Below are 18,625 nucleotides of genomic sequence, written 5' to 3'. Positions count from 1 at the left end.
ACTCATACGTTACTGATGAAATGGTTTTGATCAATGGCAACCGTAAATCTTGGGTTGACTGTGGAAATATTTCGGGTGTAGACATAGATGTGATGCAAGCCCCATGAGGTATTCGTTTAGGCTGCAAAAATACGCAAACCCTTCACTATGTTCACGAGATCTCGTGACTTGCGCCACATTACTGTGTCAAAGTTTAAATTCCTTTTCTTTTGTATTATGTTAATTTCAATGTCAATGCTAAAAAGTTATGAACATGTTTACAGGAAATGTTTACTTTCGCTTACCAGTATTACATACTTAGCAAATTGTTATCGGTTTTTATAAAAGATATCACATTTATTAACAAAATTTCTCTATTATTATTTGTGTATATGTTAACGTAAAATTGTAAACACCGTTAGATTGTAATCTATCTCGCGAGATTATAAACTGTCGAAAGATTGTGAACCTCAGCGTACTGCTTACAATTTAACGTATTATTATTCGGTAGATTGTACTACACTAACTTAGTTATTATTCAAACTTCTTTGGTCAATTACAGATGAATTTTACTTCCCAACAATTTCATATAACTACCGAATAATAATACGTTAGTTTGAAAGCAGTTCGTTGAGGTTCACAATCTTTCGACAGTTTACAATCTCGCGAGATAGATTACAATCTAACGGTTTTTTACAATTTTACGGAGACATATACACACTACTGCTATAACAATATATTAAGGAAGTATATGACTTACTTGACTTGATTTAAAGTACTATGTGCTGTGTGTGGGGCAGAAGGCTTAGTTGTATAATTTATTGTAATTGTGTAAATTGACTGAAATATAACAATAACGAAAGAGGTCGCAAAGATCTTGCCAAAAACGCAAAATTCATGCGGCGAATGCTAGTTATATTATAAGTTTTAAGTCTTTAGTACATATATCTATAGTGTTTAAATAATAATGTAAATTATTAAACATACAATTGCAAAACTTAAAATGGAAATAGATCTTTAAAATGTATAGCATTTATATTTAATAAAGTACGAGAACAAAGCTCTTTTTAATATCAACTTGAAACTACTTCTGTCCCTAATTTTATAAGATTTTATAGCACATTTTGTATTAGTCATGGTTCCAGTTTTAGTCACAGTACTGTACTTTACAATCCACAACTTCACAAGTGTCATTAACAATTACTATTTTATTTTATATCAGTAACAATGGCGACCCTGGTTAGGGGGTCTTTTGTCTTTAATTTAGTACAATGACTGCTGAATTCAATTCGTGTTATAGCGTAGTTTTTCGTTTGTTAGAGACGTTTGAGATAAATGAATACAGGGTACATTGTTACAGTAAGAAAAAGAAAATTAAATATAATGTATGAACTTTGGTATTATTTAATATTTAGATGAATGTACATAAAATAAATATGTATGTAGATTTGCTATCAAAATTGGCTTCTCTGTTGAAAATTTAAATTAAGAGGTTACACATACAAAAGGTTCATCATTCTTATCATTTATATTTATATTTCATTTATAGACAAATTTTTATGGCGTGTGTGTTAATAAAAGCTTCCCGCCGTCTAAAATTTATTAAGCGCGTGAGATCTATCAACAGATTCAAGCATTTATGTATTATTATTATAATATAGCTAAAAAATCGTTTCCACGCTCCACGATTATCATACAAAATGTGCTTGCTTTAAACGTGAATTTATTACATTATTTACACAAGAGAAACTAATTTATTACTATAATGGCGTTGTCATGTCACCTGAAAATGTATTTTTCGTTTTTTATTGCATTCTGGAGAAAAGAATTGTTGATATGAGATCTAGTCTATAGAAAATTTGTTTTCATACTGAACTTCACATTTTTTTTATTAGAGATAGTTCTTTTTTATAATAATTTTAGCCTAATATAGCCAGGTATTAAATTTTCTTACCACTAACTTGACTAAACATTGATGTTTTGGGTTTCTGTATGTATTTAAATCTGGCCTTCTCCCACCGTCGGCTTTGTTACTGGCTAGTATTGTTTAAATTAATATAATTAATATATTATTGTTTAATTGTTTTATCCTTTGCAATAAAACATATAATTTCCATAGTCATTCTAAAGTAATTTCTTTACGACAAACTATTTATGTTTGATCTACGGCTTGCATAAATTCCGTTAGGCCTGCGTTTTTATTTGTAAAGAGTTTTGTTATTTTAAATAATTTACATAATTAAATGTAGAATGTTTATCATTACTGAATCTCAGAAAATCTTTCATAGTGTTCTAAGTTAGTCTAGTTTTGCGACAAACAGTATGAACCCCATACTATCTATGCTAATTTAGAAGGCTACACGTACGGGTCGATCTCATTACGAGTGTTTAAAATGCAATCTATGCACTGTATCTGACTTTTTTCGGCCCGTGTTGGTAGTTAGTTGTCAAGGAAACTACTATCTATGGTCTATGTGGCAGAGTGATATATTAATGGCAAAATTAGATTTTACCATGCCCTGTTTTATGTATGAGCAGTTTTGGCCTAGTGGCTTCAGCGTGTGAGTCTCATTCCTGAAGTCGTATACAAAATTCACGCATTCTGTATAGACAGAACTTGAACCCGCATTTAGGTGCGCATTTAACACTCGGTCGTGAAAGAAGGAAATAAAAATATCGTGTGGAAACCGGTCCAAAGAGTTTGACAGCGTCAGGCACAGAAGACTAATCTATAAAAAAATTGCCTATTAGAAAAAAAAAACACGAAACAGATACAGAAATCTGCAGACTAAGTACAAAGTTGTAGATCCAGTTATGTTACCTAACATTAGTTAAGTTACAAATATATATATTTTAGTCAACAATTAAAAGCGTAAACAAAATGTAAGCGATCATCGCATTCAATATGAGCCCTGTAGTTTTTACCACACTCATAAATTGTAATTTAACATTCTCGTTTCCGATGTCCAATAACATAAGTGTCACTTAGATTTACGAATTCTTCAATTAATCAAGTTAGTTTTTTGTTAATCCAGCTTCACAACTCCATTACACCTAATGTTATCTTAGTTATATGCTCATATTTTAAATTAAAGCCAGTTGACACCAAGCTTCAAACAAATTATTTCATTTAACATATATTTGAAATTAATATTAAAAAAGATTACAAAAACCACCACCAAACTTACCCCTGTATAAATAAAAAAATATATAATGTAGAAAACCAATTAAGCTTTGAACTAGTTTCAAGAGCTAATATTATATCTAATTGTGTTGCTAGGCAATTTAAAAAATTTCCAAATCGGTTTCAAGGACTGGAAAGCTTACTTGCTTTTATATTAAGCCTAATTATTCCTGACTTATTGACTCGAGAAATGGGGCCCTTATTAAGTCAGAATTTATATAACGATGTATAAATTTTGTTTTATTTACAAAAGCTTTCCAATGTGCAATGTATCAGTATGCCGAGGGAACATAAGGAAAAAATACGCGTTTTAATTTCGACACACACTTTTAGTCAAACATAACGAATACAAAGGAGAAAAGATAATAATTCGAAAATTATAAAACTAAAGGAGAAGTGATTTCAATCATATTTATGTGTTTGCAGATCCATATCAGATGTTTGGACCCACAAGCAGTCGTCTAGCTAATTCAGGTACGCTAATTATTTATAAAATCATTATTAAAATATAATTTCTAATGCCTGACAGGTAGCCAATGCCAATAAATGTCAATAAAATACACTTTCATGTTACAGTCGATCACAATGTGAACAATGTTAATTTTAAAAGATTTTTTTCTACTAATTAAACTTAAAAATATACTTATGTTAATCTTGAAGTATGGTCGTATTTAGTTGTTACGTTTAAAAATGAATGTTATCTTCATTACAAAATTGAAACCATAGGTAACAAAGACATTATTTCATAAAAAGAAACGAAATTTATCAAGTGTGTATTAAATTAATGTAGGTAGACGCTTATAGTATTCATGACTACCCACAACAACGCTTTGAACAGAAAACAGTGTTTTATTTAACCGAAGTTTATATGACAATAAAATATAAATTTAAATCTACTTTACAAATCCGATTCAGGTCATGAAATTAAATATTTAATACATATATTCGTGCATCGAAACTAAATTGTACAGTAATTTATACATAAAATCGTATTTCTCCAAAATAGTGTAGCGCTTATTAACATATGTATTGATCCGTATAACAATACAATTTTATTATTTTCGTTTCACGTTTCCCATAGTACGGGGCAGGATATGAATCAGGTGGCTAATTAAAATAGATTCTGGCCCCACCATAGGTGAAAGTGATAAAGTCAAGAGTAAGCGGGTGACTGTGAGAACAGGGGTTTTGGTTAACACGCAAAATCGCGATAACAGCCCCTGTTCGACTTAACATTTGATTGGAGATATCACGAAATGTATTGTTAAGTGGCCAATATAACAGAATATATATAAATAAAATTACTACAAATTGAAATAAAGATCTATTATATTTTGCGCCGAGATTTCACGCGCAATAATTCGGTTGTAGCTTGATGTTATGTGTGATAAATGGCCGATCCGACACAAAGAACTTTTCAGCATTTTTTCGTTCACTTGTTGGTAAATAAAAAAACTGAAACTGAGTCTTAATTGTAGCATAACCATTATAAAAAATATGGTTTAATCTGAGACAAAAATAAGTATTATTTTTCATGTTACTTCACTTCAAAGAGCAATTTTAAGGTTTTGATAGGTTAGGTAGGTTTTAATTAAGTTTTATAATTAATTTTATTGATTTATACACTCACGCCATTTCCTGAAGCGATAGACACCTCTGCTTTCCACTTTCTACGGTCGGTTCGGTCATACTCGTCGGTTAAGGTCTATCCCTTCTCATTTCTTCTCTAGTACCTTCTCTATTACGTCCTATACCTGACCCGACCTCACCACGGTTGTCTTGTATATCTCTTTCTTTCTACATGGCCAAACCATCTAACCAGTCCTTGTCCCTGGGTCCTCTTTAAGTTTAATAACAAAATAAGTTAAGTTTAATAATATAATACCGATCTTAATTCATTTATTTGTATTTTTTACTATTTATCAATATAGGATAAGTTGATTTTCAAAAATCTTCCATATTACTGTATAAATTGACACATTAAAGAAAACATCATTGCAATCCCCAATATTACACATTTATAGAGCCTGTTATTTAATACTAAATACTTTTAAAATATGAATTCAGATTTACATAAAACAACACCAAAAGTTATAACTATATAAATGTTAAGGTTTTAATATAAAAATCAAATTTATTTAGTCAATTCTAAGGTATATAATTTAGCGTGATTTAACGTAACGTGGGCCGGAGTCGGGGTGTAGTAATTTCAGTGAGACAATTAAAAGCACGTGCCACCGCTGGGTGTTACTTTCTGCTTTTTACACGGGCATAGGCCAACTCACCTGTCTGTAACCATATTAACTCCGAGGGCTAAAAGCCGTTAATTACGTTACGGATACTATAGAAACAAAAACATTTGTTTTATAGACTGTATCGTAGTTGTTTATGGATAGAGAACAAATCTATATTAATATTATAAAGAGGAAAGATTTGATTTATTGTTTGTTTGAAATGAATAGGCTCCGAAACGAATGAACCGATTTCAAAAATTCTTTCACCGTTGGCAAGCTACGCTATTCCCGAGTGACATAGGCTATGTTTCATTTTCAAAAAAAATTGGGATGCATACTAAAACTTGAATAATCTAACCCAAGGTGTAAAAAAATAACCAAAAAACTTCCTTCAATCGCGTGCGCTGCGAAAACTATTAGTAATAGAACAAAATGATGTATTAAAATTTTTCAGGACACATCACTATCTATAAAAAATGTCGCGACAGCATGTCTCTATATTTTATAGTTATGTCACAATAAGCGTCCTTTTATTATTATTTTTTTTATTAAAATACCACCGCTAGAAAAGGCTCTTTATTCGTACCTAGGTATTGATCCTTATCAAAATAAATACCAACGTTTCACATAAGCTACAATTTAATGGCATAACCACCAAAAAAGCATGGTGGATTGGTGTTCTCCTGCCGTTTCTCTTAAATAGTTTACTACACACTATGTAATACATATAACAAAAATCTTAGCCACAGCAACGCTTGGCCGAGTCTACTAGTAAATTATAAACTGAAACGCAATCTGCGTAAAACAGTCAGCTATTAACAATATCGATAACTACATTGAAATATGTAAGTTGAAAATGTACCTTTATGGCTCTGTTTCATATGCGAAATGCAAAAAAGAATATGTAATTATTTATTTATAATCATTATCACTTTATCTTTACGCCTCATGTAACCTCAAATCAAAATTTGTAGTCAAAATTGATTTGTATATTTAAAAAAAAACGTGATTTATTCAAAAAAGGCAAATTATTCTTCAACATATGTAATGTATGTTTATAATGTATGACAAGACCCGACCTCACCACACAAGTGGTATATGTGAATCCCTGAAAGCATGTAAGTATATTGGGCGGCTATGTTACAACACGCACGACTTAAGCTAAACGCAATCGTCTAGAATGCGAACCAAGTACTGTCCTAAAGAAAAGTTATAAATAATAAAGGTTGTATAACAAGCAATTAAAAAATGTGTTACCCGTAACTCTCGTAGTAAACAAACGTTTACCTCCGCTTCAATAGCCATTTTACCTAACCTAACCTAACAGGCAATTCTGTTTTTCATATATTCCCAGATCCAGGCCTAAGTATCATAAATACTTATCAAACTTTCTTTAATTATTTAATTGTATATATGTCCAGTATTCTCTATACTGTTCTGTGTAACATACGAAATTAGTAATTCAACATTACCAAGTCAATAACTTAATAAATATAATAAAAATGGCTGATCAGAATTTCGTGACGACTGTACTTCACGAAAAAGCCGAGTTCACACGAGCGTGGCATCTCGGTGATTTATACCGTGATCGATTATGTTAGTCACAACGTTTTCTCTCGCATCTCGCTTCGGTTGATGCATTGTCTGTTGTGCCCCATCGATTTTATGACTCGCAATTAATGATCGTTCGGGATTTACGACAAAATGCCACTTAATATCCCGTAGGTACACATGCTATCACAAAATAATTAGAAAATTAGAAAACCCATTGACAATTGAATATAATGTAAATAACTTTTAGCAACTAACATTATTTGCTCGAAATTCGATTTAATATCACTATGGCAATGGTATTAAAGCCTTTAAATGTGCATTACAGTATCATTCCAACGGCCTTTTAATTGTTCACCATTCACGTGGTGTGGAAAAAGAGAACAATCAAAAGTTTCTACCACAAACCTCCGGCAAACATTTAATTGTCAGCTCTGACGTGTTTATTCGGCTTTAACTCGTTCTTTCTTTTATATTTTTGATTGTCATAATACAATGTATACCATAAAGACGTATTAATATCTGTTAAGACTTAAATACTTTATAAAGTTTCAATCTTTACTATACTAGTAGATCAGACATGGCAATATTATATGATATTACATTCCCTCCATTTCTATTCCCCTGCCGCTAGATTCATACAACTTCCTCCCTATAGGTTGGAGAAACTGTTCACCATCCTTCCCCCACATACCCATACACAACTATGTCGAAAGCAATTCGGTCTTTTCTGTTCAACAACAAACAAGAACAGGTTGGAAGTCTCTTTAAAATAAATATAAAATAAGATTTACTAAATCACAAACAAAGTAAATATAACGCCTCGCTCGTCTCGAATAATGATTATTGTTTTGCAAGTACTAATGGTAAGAGGGCGTTCCGAAAGTAAAATGGCAGTCCAATACTTATAATCGAATGTCGTGTCATGTAGTCGCTTTATCCCTAATCGATTCAAGGAACTATTATTTATTTGAAAGGCGCAATGCCGGGCGCGGTGTAACGTGGCATAACTACCGTTTTATGACTGCGTAATGATAGGGTTGGTGATAGTAAAATCTTTAGATATTGTTCAAGTCGTTAACTCTATTGTCTGTATAACAGATTTATTTAATATCAAATACCATATTTTAACATAATAGTTCTATAATTATTAAATATCTATACCGAGTAAAATCGAAGTCTAAAACGTTTTAAATTTCGAATATTCGATAAATACCCCTTTTATGCAATAAATAATATTTTTATTATAACACAGACACTAACAAATCTTAATTCGGCGTGTGTATTTTTCAGGCTCAGGACAAATTCAGTTATGGCAATTTCTGCTTGAACTACTCAGTGACTCGAGCAATGCGGGCTGCATCACTTGGGAAGGCACAAATGGAGAGTTTAAACTAACAGATCCAGATGAAGTGGCGCGGCGATGGGGTGAACGGAAGTCTAAACCAAACATGAACTACGATAAACTGAGTCGAGCCCTAAGGTAACATTAGCAATGCGGTGTTCACAGCCTTTGCGATTTTATGGGTACCCATGTATGTGTGCAATGCTGCGACGTAAAACTATTCCAATTATAATCACTTCCTTGTGGTCGTTGTCTAATGTATGATTTTTAATAGCGTAATTCTGTACAGATATTACTACGACAAGAACATAATGACGAAGGTACACGGCAAGCGGTACGCATACAAGTTTGACTTCCAAGGGCTAGCAGCTGCAACTCAACCGGCGGCCACAGACCAGGCGTACAAATACCAGAGCGATCTATTTATGAGCTCATATCATCATTCGGCGAAGTTGTCTTCCTTTATGGCACCTCATGCTGCGATGCCAACGTCAACAGGTAATTATGTCATATCAGTCAAGCATTTGAGCGAAGTATATGAGTTTTCAAAAGATGTATACATAAAATCGTAATTAACCAAAAGTAACGGTGATGAAATCAGATTTAAATTTTTAGTCAATGTGATATTAATATGCGATACTCTCATTTAATTGCGTTGTCATAAATTTATAATAACGTTTATTTCCTCACAAAGATGTTTTTTTTTTCTGCCACTGGGACATTTTAATATAATGCACCCTTCAAATGCAGCCGGGTGTAATCTGCATTTGGTGCTAATACCCGAACATTCACTGGCACAAATATTAGCACGCTCCTCGAAACAGCTTGTCATCGCCACGAGTTTGGCTTTACGTACTTGACTTAATGGAATAAATATTTTGACTGTCGATGTAGCATTTCAAAAGTATATTTTAAATTGTATACATATACCGAATAGGAATATATTAACAATAATTATATATAACAGGAAGAATATTTATACTTGATTCGTAAGTATTCTGGGAAACATTTTTATTAACATCAAGTTAATGTATAAATCTTTTGGAAATCTCAACATTATATTGTTTGCTTACGCGAAGATATGCTGCGAATATTTATTGTGATTTATTTTAGCAGGTTAATAAATAATGGAGGCATATAGTACATTTCAAAACTATATGTCTTCAATAACCCTTTTTCTACAGGCACTTACGATGAGTTCGATGTGTGTTTTAGACAGATAAATTTGCATACTTTATACTATAAACTTGAGCGACTAAATAGCAATTATATCTATTTTATATACGTGATGAATTATATTTATTCTAGGTACAATTTAATATAACGACGTTATGAGCCAAGCGCTTTGAAAATATCACCTGCGTGTCTAAGTGAGCTCGTTCACTAACTCATTTCAGCCTTTGTTCCAGCGTCAATATTTCCATCAGCATCTTGGAGTAATTGGGGCGGTGGTGGCAGCAACCTCTACTCGCCACATTCAATGGCTCCTCCCCACGTCGCGTCGCACCTGGGCTCATATCCACATTACGCATGACCATCTTTCGGAACTGACTTACGACCTATCCAACCAGTATTAAACAATGATAAACTTTTATTTTAAAGTTCAATGGTTGTGTTATAAAGTTATATTTGATCATATATTTTTATGTAATTTATCCGATAAAAAATCATATTGCTATACTCCTATTGGTACTTAAAATTATCGTCTGTTCAGATAATACCTTCAGAGTATAGTGGATTTTGATCGAGCGAGTTGAGATCGAGTTGGACGCGATGCCGACGGTAAATGGTCCTTGCAAGGGTGGATGACCAAAGACCAAAATCATGCTATCATAAAAGTTTTTGTCTGAGTAATCGATCTCAATTAATTATTTTTTACTTATTAACGCCAAATTAAACTTTAATAAGTACCTTATTAGGAGTGATCGACGTCGATGGCATTGTCATTTAAGTGGAATCCAAGTCGAGACGTTGATATTATTTTGTTTGGAAACTAAATTATAATTTTGAGGTATGAGAAAGTATACATACTTCGCTGTTATTTTATTTATGAATATATTTAACGCAAAGATTTTATTTATGTTGATTTATTCAATTATATTAAAAAATTAGGCAATCGCAAGACTAGTCTTTTTATCAAAATTTTGTAAATAAATAATAAATACCTACTCATAAACATTAAGTAGAGGTATTATTTATGTAGGTTATTGAAATAATTAGTTGTAACATCCTATAATCAAATTAATATAATACTTAAAAATTGGTAAAGGCATATTAATTTATTTTAACAATAAATGTGGATTATTTATAAGTTATTTTGATTAAGCTTTTTCATTTGCATCAAGTTTATATCTTCTTTTATGGGAATGAAAATGTCTACTGTAAATAGGTAATATGATTAGTTATGTTATTAAGTGCAATCATAATACGTTTAATAAATAGTTATATGATTTATTTATGTACGTATCTTGTGTATATACATGTGTATATCAAAAAATATAATATGTGCGCGTATATATCAAGTCATATATACTTTAAAAAGATAGCCATCACCGATACTATTTAAAATGAAGTAAGGAACTGATTGTTTTTTAGTTTTTTTAGTTCCTACAGAACATTTAAATAAGTATTTCTGTTGGACAGCACTAAGAGGACAAAACGGTATTAATAAATATAATCCAGTTAAGACCGTGTGTCTATGATTATACCAAGAAGGCAATATATTAAGATCCTAATTACCCTACATCCCTTAATCCGTAAGGATAAGAAAAAAATTCCTTCTTGAACAAAACATATTATTGTCTTATTTAGTGGGCGTTCCGTCTTGCATTGTAGTTGCGGTCGGTATTTATTCATCATAAAATACAATCAAATGTAGTAGGTATAAGTATATAATATACCAAAGAATACAATTATATATGGTGTAACATTATGACATTATTCTCATCACAGTCTTATCTTTTGCAACCATATGATTTTTATATATGTAGGAACCTCGTAGCTCCGTAGAGCTCATGTTGCGTTTTACACTACATACACCACTTTATTATCTGTGATTGCTGAGAATTATCGTGGGATATTATTTTTAGGAAAAGATATAGTAAGTGGAATATAAACCATGTCACTATACGCTCAGCATGCAATATAAAAGGACACTGGAACTTCCTTATATGAATATAGATCAACATTTTTATTTAAAATTAACATTTTATAAGTTGTGTTCTCTTAATACAAGGGCGTCGCCGGGGTTAAGAAAGTGGCAGCTGAGAGATGTTTAAATTTTGATTGCCTATATTTTAGATTATTCGCATTCTCCATAAGATCAACTTGCAACCATGGGCACAGATTGTGGTATGCAAATAGCCAGAATCTTTACTTTATTATTTAATACATTACTCCAACTAAAGCTTGTATTTAAAATTTAAAACGATATCACAATTACGATACAAATATTAGTTTATTATTAATAAACCTATTGATTTTACTAATACGTTCATATCATTCCAATATACTTATATAATTAGTTTAATTATAATTAATAGTTACCTTTATTGTGATGATAGTGTTCCGTAAAATATTTGTTCTTTGCAATGATTACTATCCATTCTACTTGACATGTTCTGTAGAAATCGTGTATTTTAAACAAATTTCTATATGGGAAAAAACGCAATTTTGAGCACTAATACTAGTTTAGTAGAGTTGATAATACTCATTCAAATTATTTTTATGAAGTGTTTTATTTAAATGCATGTGTCTAATATACATTATAGTTAGCCGTAGAATCATTGTATAGATGTTATAATTGTACTTGCAAAATAAAGAGAATTGAAAATATTGTAAAACATTTATTTATGCCAGTGAAAAATTTTAATTAATTATCCGTATGGGGCAACACATTTTTTTAACCCGACAAGACTTGATCTACCTGACTGATAGACTTAAACAAAAATGTTAATAAAAATTTTAATTTAAGTACCTAAAACATTTTGATAATTTTAATTAATTTGATTGTAAAATGGAACCGTAGACAAGTGCATAACAGCACTCTAGTACGTTGCCAGTGTTATGCATACCGTGCGCGACTTGAGAGTTGAGAGGACTGTGGACTTGATGTGGGACTCAGTTACCTACCAGTACTCTACCCACTAAAACCGCACGGTGCCATTTACTCTCAATTGGACGGGGCTGGTCACAACAAAGCCTTATCGCCGCATTCCAACAAAAGCTAGCCATAGAGTACCTATATGATTCTGTAACTAATTTTTTTGCGCAGTCATTTTATAATTTGGCACTCTGATAAACAATAAACGACATGCTCCCTCCTTATCAGAATGCCAAATCATAAAATGATTTGATTGAGCGCGACCGCCGCTGTGAAATCCGCTGTGTGAGTTCGAAAAGTGAGTTACAGAATCGCAAGGCAGTTTAGCCTTTATTTAGGCAATAAGGATCTTTAAAGACCAAATTACGTTAGAAGGCATTCGTTTTTGATATTTTGAAAGAAAATATTTATTCTTCGTCGTTTATTCTCTGTTATATGGGTTTCCGAGTGACATCATGTCTATTTTGTACAGTTAAAGCGTCGGTGACTAGACCAGGGTCGATAATTTTTAAAAACCAAAAAAAATAATAGTAGGTTGAAACCCATTGGAAAAGAAGGAGAATATTATAAAAATGAAAGGAAAAATAACTTACGGGCGATCTGAGGTCGGGAAGGGGAAGGCGGTGAGATTTTAAGGGTAAAAAACGGTTTATCTCGATTTCGGTCAAAACTAAAAGTCCTATTAAAAAAGTCAAATGGCAAAGTTGTAGATAATAAAAAGATCTAAAATTTTTGTATTTACACTTTTTTCACATAACATCAAAATTTATGTGAAAAATTCAAAAAACCAATTTCTTGGTTTTTTATTTTTATCTTTCACAATATACTTTTTCTACTTTGTATTATTTTTAAAGGTTTCTACCCTGGTCTAATCAGGTTGACCGTAACTACCGTACTCTACCATGACCTTGAAAAATAATAAAAATATTCTGTCTCAATCGGTCAATTCAAATCAGTATAGTTGTCCCCAGCGACCCCTATTGTAGCCAGACGCATATTATATTATTACCTATCAAAGACAATTAAACTAGAATGATCTTTGCTACAATCTACTTAAAATACAACGTAGTTACATCTGAATAGAGTAGGGGGCGCTATCCGCATGCAAGAAATATTTACTGGACATTCATCTGTTATTGCTTGTTCTTGCATAATTATTACAGTTTCTACTAAATATCATTGTTTATTTGATAATAAATATTTTTTTGTAATTGTAAAGCTATTTACATATATGTTACATTACTTTATAAAACAGAAAATACTATGACTAGGTAATTCAGTTTTGAATCAGTTTTAATGAAAAATGCGTTTTTTTGCTTTTAAAAACCGTATAGCTAATTTATTATGAGATATATTATTATTCTTCCGCATTCAAAAGTGAAGATTGACATTCCACGCCACCTATTGTACAATGCTTCCATTATGCAATTATGCATATCAAAATCAAATGCTTAACAGCGACTTGAGACAAAATCACTTTTTATTCTTTATTACATTTATGATTGAATCTTAACCAATAGTACTTAAACCAATAGGTGATCATTACTGTTAAATACAGAGAAGAATTTTTTTTGCTACTAAGAGTACAATGTACATTAATTGACCCACCACGTTTAAGGCCGATTTACATTATCTTAGTGTTTAGGAGAGTGCTTTAGTACAACTTGAAAGGTCTTTAGTGCTTTAGTGCGTTGCGAGTGAACGTTTACATTTCTTTCAGTAGACTAGAGTATCATTACAGCGCCACAATGAACGCGCAACGACGTCTGCAAATACGCTCCATTCTACGCAAAATACTAACTGTAGTTATGGAACAAATAGAAGACGAGATTTTATTAATTAAATAAAATAAACTAAATATAAATAAAAGATCTGACTAAATAATGACTCTCCTAAAGATTTGACTAAATTACGTATTTACACACAACGAGGGAAGATCTCGGGGGGTGCGCGGGCGCGGGAGGGGTATCACTTGAAACAAAAATAAAAAGCGATTCTATTTTGATTCAACTTGAAAGTCAAGTAGAACCGTACTAAAGCAAGTAGCGTTTACTAAAGCAAGTAGCGTTTACATGTTTCAACTAAAGTACTATCCTAAAGCACTCTCCTAAACACTAAGATAATGTAAATCGGCCTTAATAAGTCCTTGCAAAGTTACGTCTCGAAACCTATACTACAATAGGTATACAGAATACAGATTACAGATCAATAATCAATGCGGATGGCGGCTCACTTTAAAAAAAAAGTTTGTGTCGTTATAAATTCTAAAAAGTTTCTATTTTCTACAAAATTCCATTTTAGAAAATAATGCCAATTTCAAAAAATCATATGTTCATAAGTTCATAAGATATCATTGTCATTACACATTATTTAAGACATAAACGTGATTTTGGTGGTTTAAGGGTCAACGTATAGAATTTTTCTTAATGCATTATCTCCGCCATATCATAACAAGAGGGTGTCGTGGGCGCGCTCTCCTGAAAATGGTTCCAGCAAATCAAGCACCTATAAGATCTATAATAAGAATGAATCACGATGAATATACAAAGCCTTTTGATAATTTACCTTTCTCTGCTCCCAACAGGTGGTTATCCTAAAAATATATGTGATCTAAGATATGTTTATTTTTTTAAATTAATCTTATACCAATTGTTATTTATTTCTTGATTATATGGATGCTTATGACATTTCAAATAAAAAAAAACATCCCTGATTTATTTCTCAAAGGTCAAGCAATACAAATTGTATTGTAGTATCAATCAAATTATAAAGTTACACTTAATTTTAATGAAAAATTTACTTTCAGATATGTCCTTACAGCAGTATTCTGCGTCTTATTTGGAGTAGGTTGGTGGGCTCCATATGCTATTGTTTGGTATGCTATGGCAAAGCGTACAATGTGATGTTAAATTTTGTACACAGTAAAAATAAATAGAATACTAAATATCTTCCAAACCTTTCCCTTTGTCTTATTCACATTGCAACAAATATCATAATATAATGCTGCAATTATGAAGTTGATCAAAATGTTGTCTTTTATTGACACAACGTTTTCACCTTTAAAGAAAACACTTTTTTACTGTATTGAAGTTGTGTTATTATAAATTTAAATTGTAATTATGTATTATTATAATTTGAAACATAGGAAAAATTTAAAATAATTGTAAATTTATAATAATACATAACTTCAATCTGGTAATAGTGTTTTCTTTAGTCTTATCAACTTTTTTCTAGTAGTAGTTTATAGTTGCATAGCCTATGTTTATATTAAGCATGATATCAGGTATACTATTTGTAGAAAACGCATTTAGAATTTGACAAGGATTTAGTTATACAAGAAAAACAAGGATATTTCAACAAACTACATTTATTTTAACTATTCCATTACATTCATGGCCAAGATGGAGCATCACCTTCCTTAACTTTCCCACCAAAAAGTGCAGATTTATCCCTAAAACTTGTCATTCTTAGTGTTTCTTGGTCATCTATATACTTTCCTATGAAAAAGCCTGTTAATGGCAAAGCAAACCACATATAGCGGCTTGTGATTCCAAAGATGGCCATATTACTGTTTTTTAGATAGAGCCTTCCAGTTCCTGGTATGATTCCAGTCAAGCCAAATAAATGTTGCAGTTAGTGTAGGGAAAGTTATGCTTACTAGGTTCCTACGCAAGAACCTAAATATCGCCATAAACCTAGAAATGCAAAAGGTTTTAGTTTATACGGCTTCTATAACGGATAAACAATACTGTACTTATATTAGTTAAAAGTTTTGTTGTATAGCTATAATGCAATTAGCTTTAAAAGTATCCAAATGGTTGAACCCTATATTGAAGTATATAACCTATGACAAGGTCTGAGTTACATAACAAAGTCACAAACCAAGATTGACGAAAACGTACTTACTTTTAATTTTACCTTTATATCAAATTTGATAACAATAAAGATTCAATGTGAAAAAGTCACGTAAAAATATTTAAAAAGATTTAGATTCCAGTGAATGCAGACACATAACAAAAAATATCCTATAAATAATTGCACAATAGAACATACCTAACTCTTGTGATCAAATCAGCAATTACCACTAGGCAGAGTTAGACTATATTCTAGATGTAATTGATAGCCAGTAGGTTAATAAAAAATACTATATTGGATCGATTAGATTTCTCATTTCTTTTTTCGTAGGTATAGAGTATAGACGACTCAGTATTCAGTACTCACTTAAGAATACAGATATTTCATAGTACATTGTACAGATATATTATTAATATTAAATTTACTAGTCGATGAATTCATAGCACATGTCTAGTACACTTTAATATTATTGTATTATCTGTGTTCTCACTTCTCTATAGTCTATATTCGTTATATTCCATAGAACATTTATATATCATTAATAGTTTGCAATTCCTCATCCGATCTCATCCTCCCCCGGCTTTGGATCCAAATGATTCTTCTTATAGTACCATCTCTTTGCGAAGGTTGGCGATCATCATGGCAAGTTTGATTTTGGATGCTTTTAGTATTATTAGTAGAAGGAGCTCATTTTTCATTTTTTGGAGTTACGTAAAACGTGTCCGAAATACTCAAGTTTCCTTTTCTTAACCGTCATAAGCACTTCTTTGTTCTTCTGCATTCTGTCCAGCACGGTTGTATTTCGTATGCGGTCTGTCCAAGATATTTTAAGCATACGTCGATAAACCCTGATCTCAAACGCTTCCAATTTTTTGGTCATAGTCTCTGTCAGCGTCCAAGATTCTACACCGTAGAGCAGCACAGAGAAGACGTAACATCGCGCAATGCGAGTTCTAAGCTGTAAATTTAGGCGCTTGACACAAAGTACTTTTTTTTAGTTTTGAAATGGCGTTCCGAGCTTGTTCAATTCTGCAGCGGATTTCAATGCTGTGGTCACCCTTTTCATCAATCACTGTGCCTAGATATTGTATTTTCGAGACACGATCTAAGGTCTGATTGTTGAGGTTGCGTGAAAAGCTCTGGTGTTCGGCTTATTGTCATATATTTTGACGTTTTCGCATTGATGCTTATACCAAATTCAGAACTCACGGCGGCAACTGAATTGACTAAAGTCTGTAGACCATCGACGCTCTCTGCGATTAAAATAGTGTCTCAGTTTGCAGCAGCTTGCCATTAATTGCTATGCCATGTTGACAATTATCTAGGGCTTCTGAAAATTTTGCATCGGCATACAAGTTAAATATCAAAGGTGATAAAATGCAACCTTGACCTACACCTCTCTGAATCTCGATATAAGAAGAATGTTTGCTGTTTACTGTAGGGTAGGGTAATATAGGTTTTTAAGGTGTCAAAGTAGGTTTTTAATGAAACAGTAATCTTTATAATCTAAGCCAATTTGAAACAATGAACAAGAAAAAACATTTGGAAAATAATGATCATTTGAATTTAGATCCAATATTTTGCAACTATCGTGTATTTATTATACCAAGTGAATTTTATCAAAATTTGTATAAAATTCGCAGCCGTTAACCATGATAAATTCTCATTTAAAAAACTACTGTGGGCGTAGTCAAGATCCTTAGCAGTAGTGTATGTAGAAAATCGAAAACTAAGTTTGTATGAAAATTACAGTTCGTGTCGACAAATTTAGTTTTCGTCTTTCTACATACACTACTGCTGAGGCATCTTGACTAAGCCCACTATGTTTTTTATCTATAGTGCTTTTCATGAAAGAACCGCGGTGATTTTTGGAACAAAATTTGACAGGTCGGCAATGTTGTCATTCGTCAATGTTATCAAGTTCGTTTGTTGTGGTAGATTTTTGTGAATTTTTAACTAGCTTAGTGCATTTTGAAGATTGATTACAATGCCAAAAGTTGTAAAAAGTTCGGCTCAAGAAATTATATTAAAGGTGAAAGAGTTCTGTGAAGCGGAACATAAACTCAAACTCAAACTCAAACTCAAAATATCTTTATTCAAGTAGGTAACTAAGTACACTTTTGAATAGTCAAGTTAAATTAATCGTAAATTTACATTTACTACCAGTTCGCAAGTCAAGGGCGTAGAGCGGGTAAGAAGAACTGGCAAGAAACTTTCCGCCACTCTTTTTAATCGCCAAGTATTGTCATACAAATTGTTTGAACTGGAGCAATTCAATCCCAAGGATTAGGATCATTTAAGTAGTCCTCAAATTTATAAAAAGCTTTGTTGATTAATTTTCGTTTAACGAGGACTTTGAATTTATTTAGTGATAA

At 31.9% G+C, this 18,625-nt stretch overlaps 2 protein-coding genes and 1 long non-coding RNA gene across 7 annotated transcripts in view; 2 read left to right on the top strand and 1 right to left on the bottom strand.

Moving 5' to 3' along the window:
- Nucleotides 1-12,127, top strand: part of LOC125062735 (DNA-binding protein D-ETS-3-like) — a 58,616-nt gene extending 46,489 nt beyond the window's left edge. For 3 of the 4 annotated variants that reach the window (XM_047668839.1, XM_047668838.1, XM_047668836.1), the window contains 4 exons: nt 3,590-3,637; nt 8,242-8,431; nt 8,583-8,791; nt 9,691-12,127. In XM_047668839.1, the coding sequence (XP_047524795.1) occupies nt 3,590-3,637; nt 8,242-8,431; nt 8,583-8,791; nt 9,691-9,827 (584 nt within the window). In that variant the 3' untranslated portion in view covers nt 9,828-12,127. The remainder of the gene's footprint in view (nt 1-3,589; nt 3,638-8,241; nt 8,432-8,582; nt 8,792-9,690) is intronic. The other variant, XM_047668837.1, reaches the window with a different exon arrangement.
- Nucleotides 12,128-14,646: 2,519 nt separating this feature from the next.
- LOC125062583 lies at nt 14,647-15,354 on the top strand. Its single transcript, XR_007119298.1, has 2 exons — nt 14,647-14,979; nt 15,202-15,354. It is a non-coding gene; the product is annotated as an uncharacterized LOC125062583 (long non-coding RNA).
- Nucleotides 15,355-15,746: 392 nt separating this feature from the next.
- On the bottom strand, nt 15,747-16,622 carry LOC125062742. Of its 2 annotated transcripts, none has more exons than XM_047668847.1 (2): nt 16,449-16,622; nt 15,747-16,090 (listed from the first exon to the last, which is right to left on the bottom strand). In XM_047668847.1, exon 2 carries the CDS (start codon nt 15,957-15,959, stop codon nt 15,786-15,788), a length of 174 nt encoding a protein of 57 aa, XP_047524803.1. In that variant the 5' UTR covers nt 15,960-16,090; nt 16,449-16,622; the 3' UTR covers nt 15,747-15,785. The 2 variants fall into 2 exon arrangements, with proteins under 2 accessions (XP_047524803.1, XP_047524804.1); XM_047668848.1 differs by lacking the exon at nt 16,449-16,622 and adding an exon at nt 16,302-16,442.
- Nucleotides 16,623-18,625: the final 2,003 nt, after the last annotated feature.

The sequence above is a fragment of the Pieris napi genome, chromosome Z (assembly GCF_905475465.1).
Source record: "Pieris napi chromosome Z, ilPieNapi1.2, whole genome shotgun sequence".
In the NCBI taxonomy this organism is placed as follows: Eukaryota; Metazoa; Arthropoda; class Insecta; order Lepidoptera; family Pieridae; genus Pieris; species Pieris napi.
This window is presented reverse-complemented; position numbering and strand designations above follow the sequence as displayed.

What these genes read in the sequence shown, in the direction of transcription:
- LOC125062742 (XM_047668847.1), bottom strand. Translation starts at nt 15,959, where the DNA reads ATGGCCATCTTTGGAATCACAAGCCGCTATATGTGGTTTGCTTTGCCA.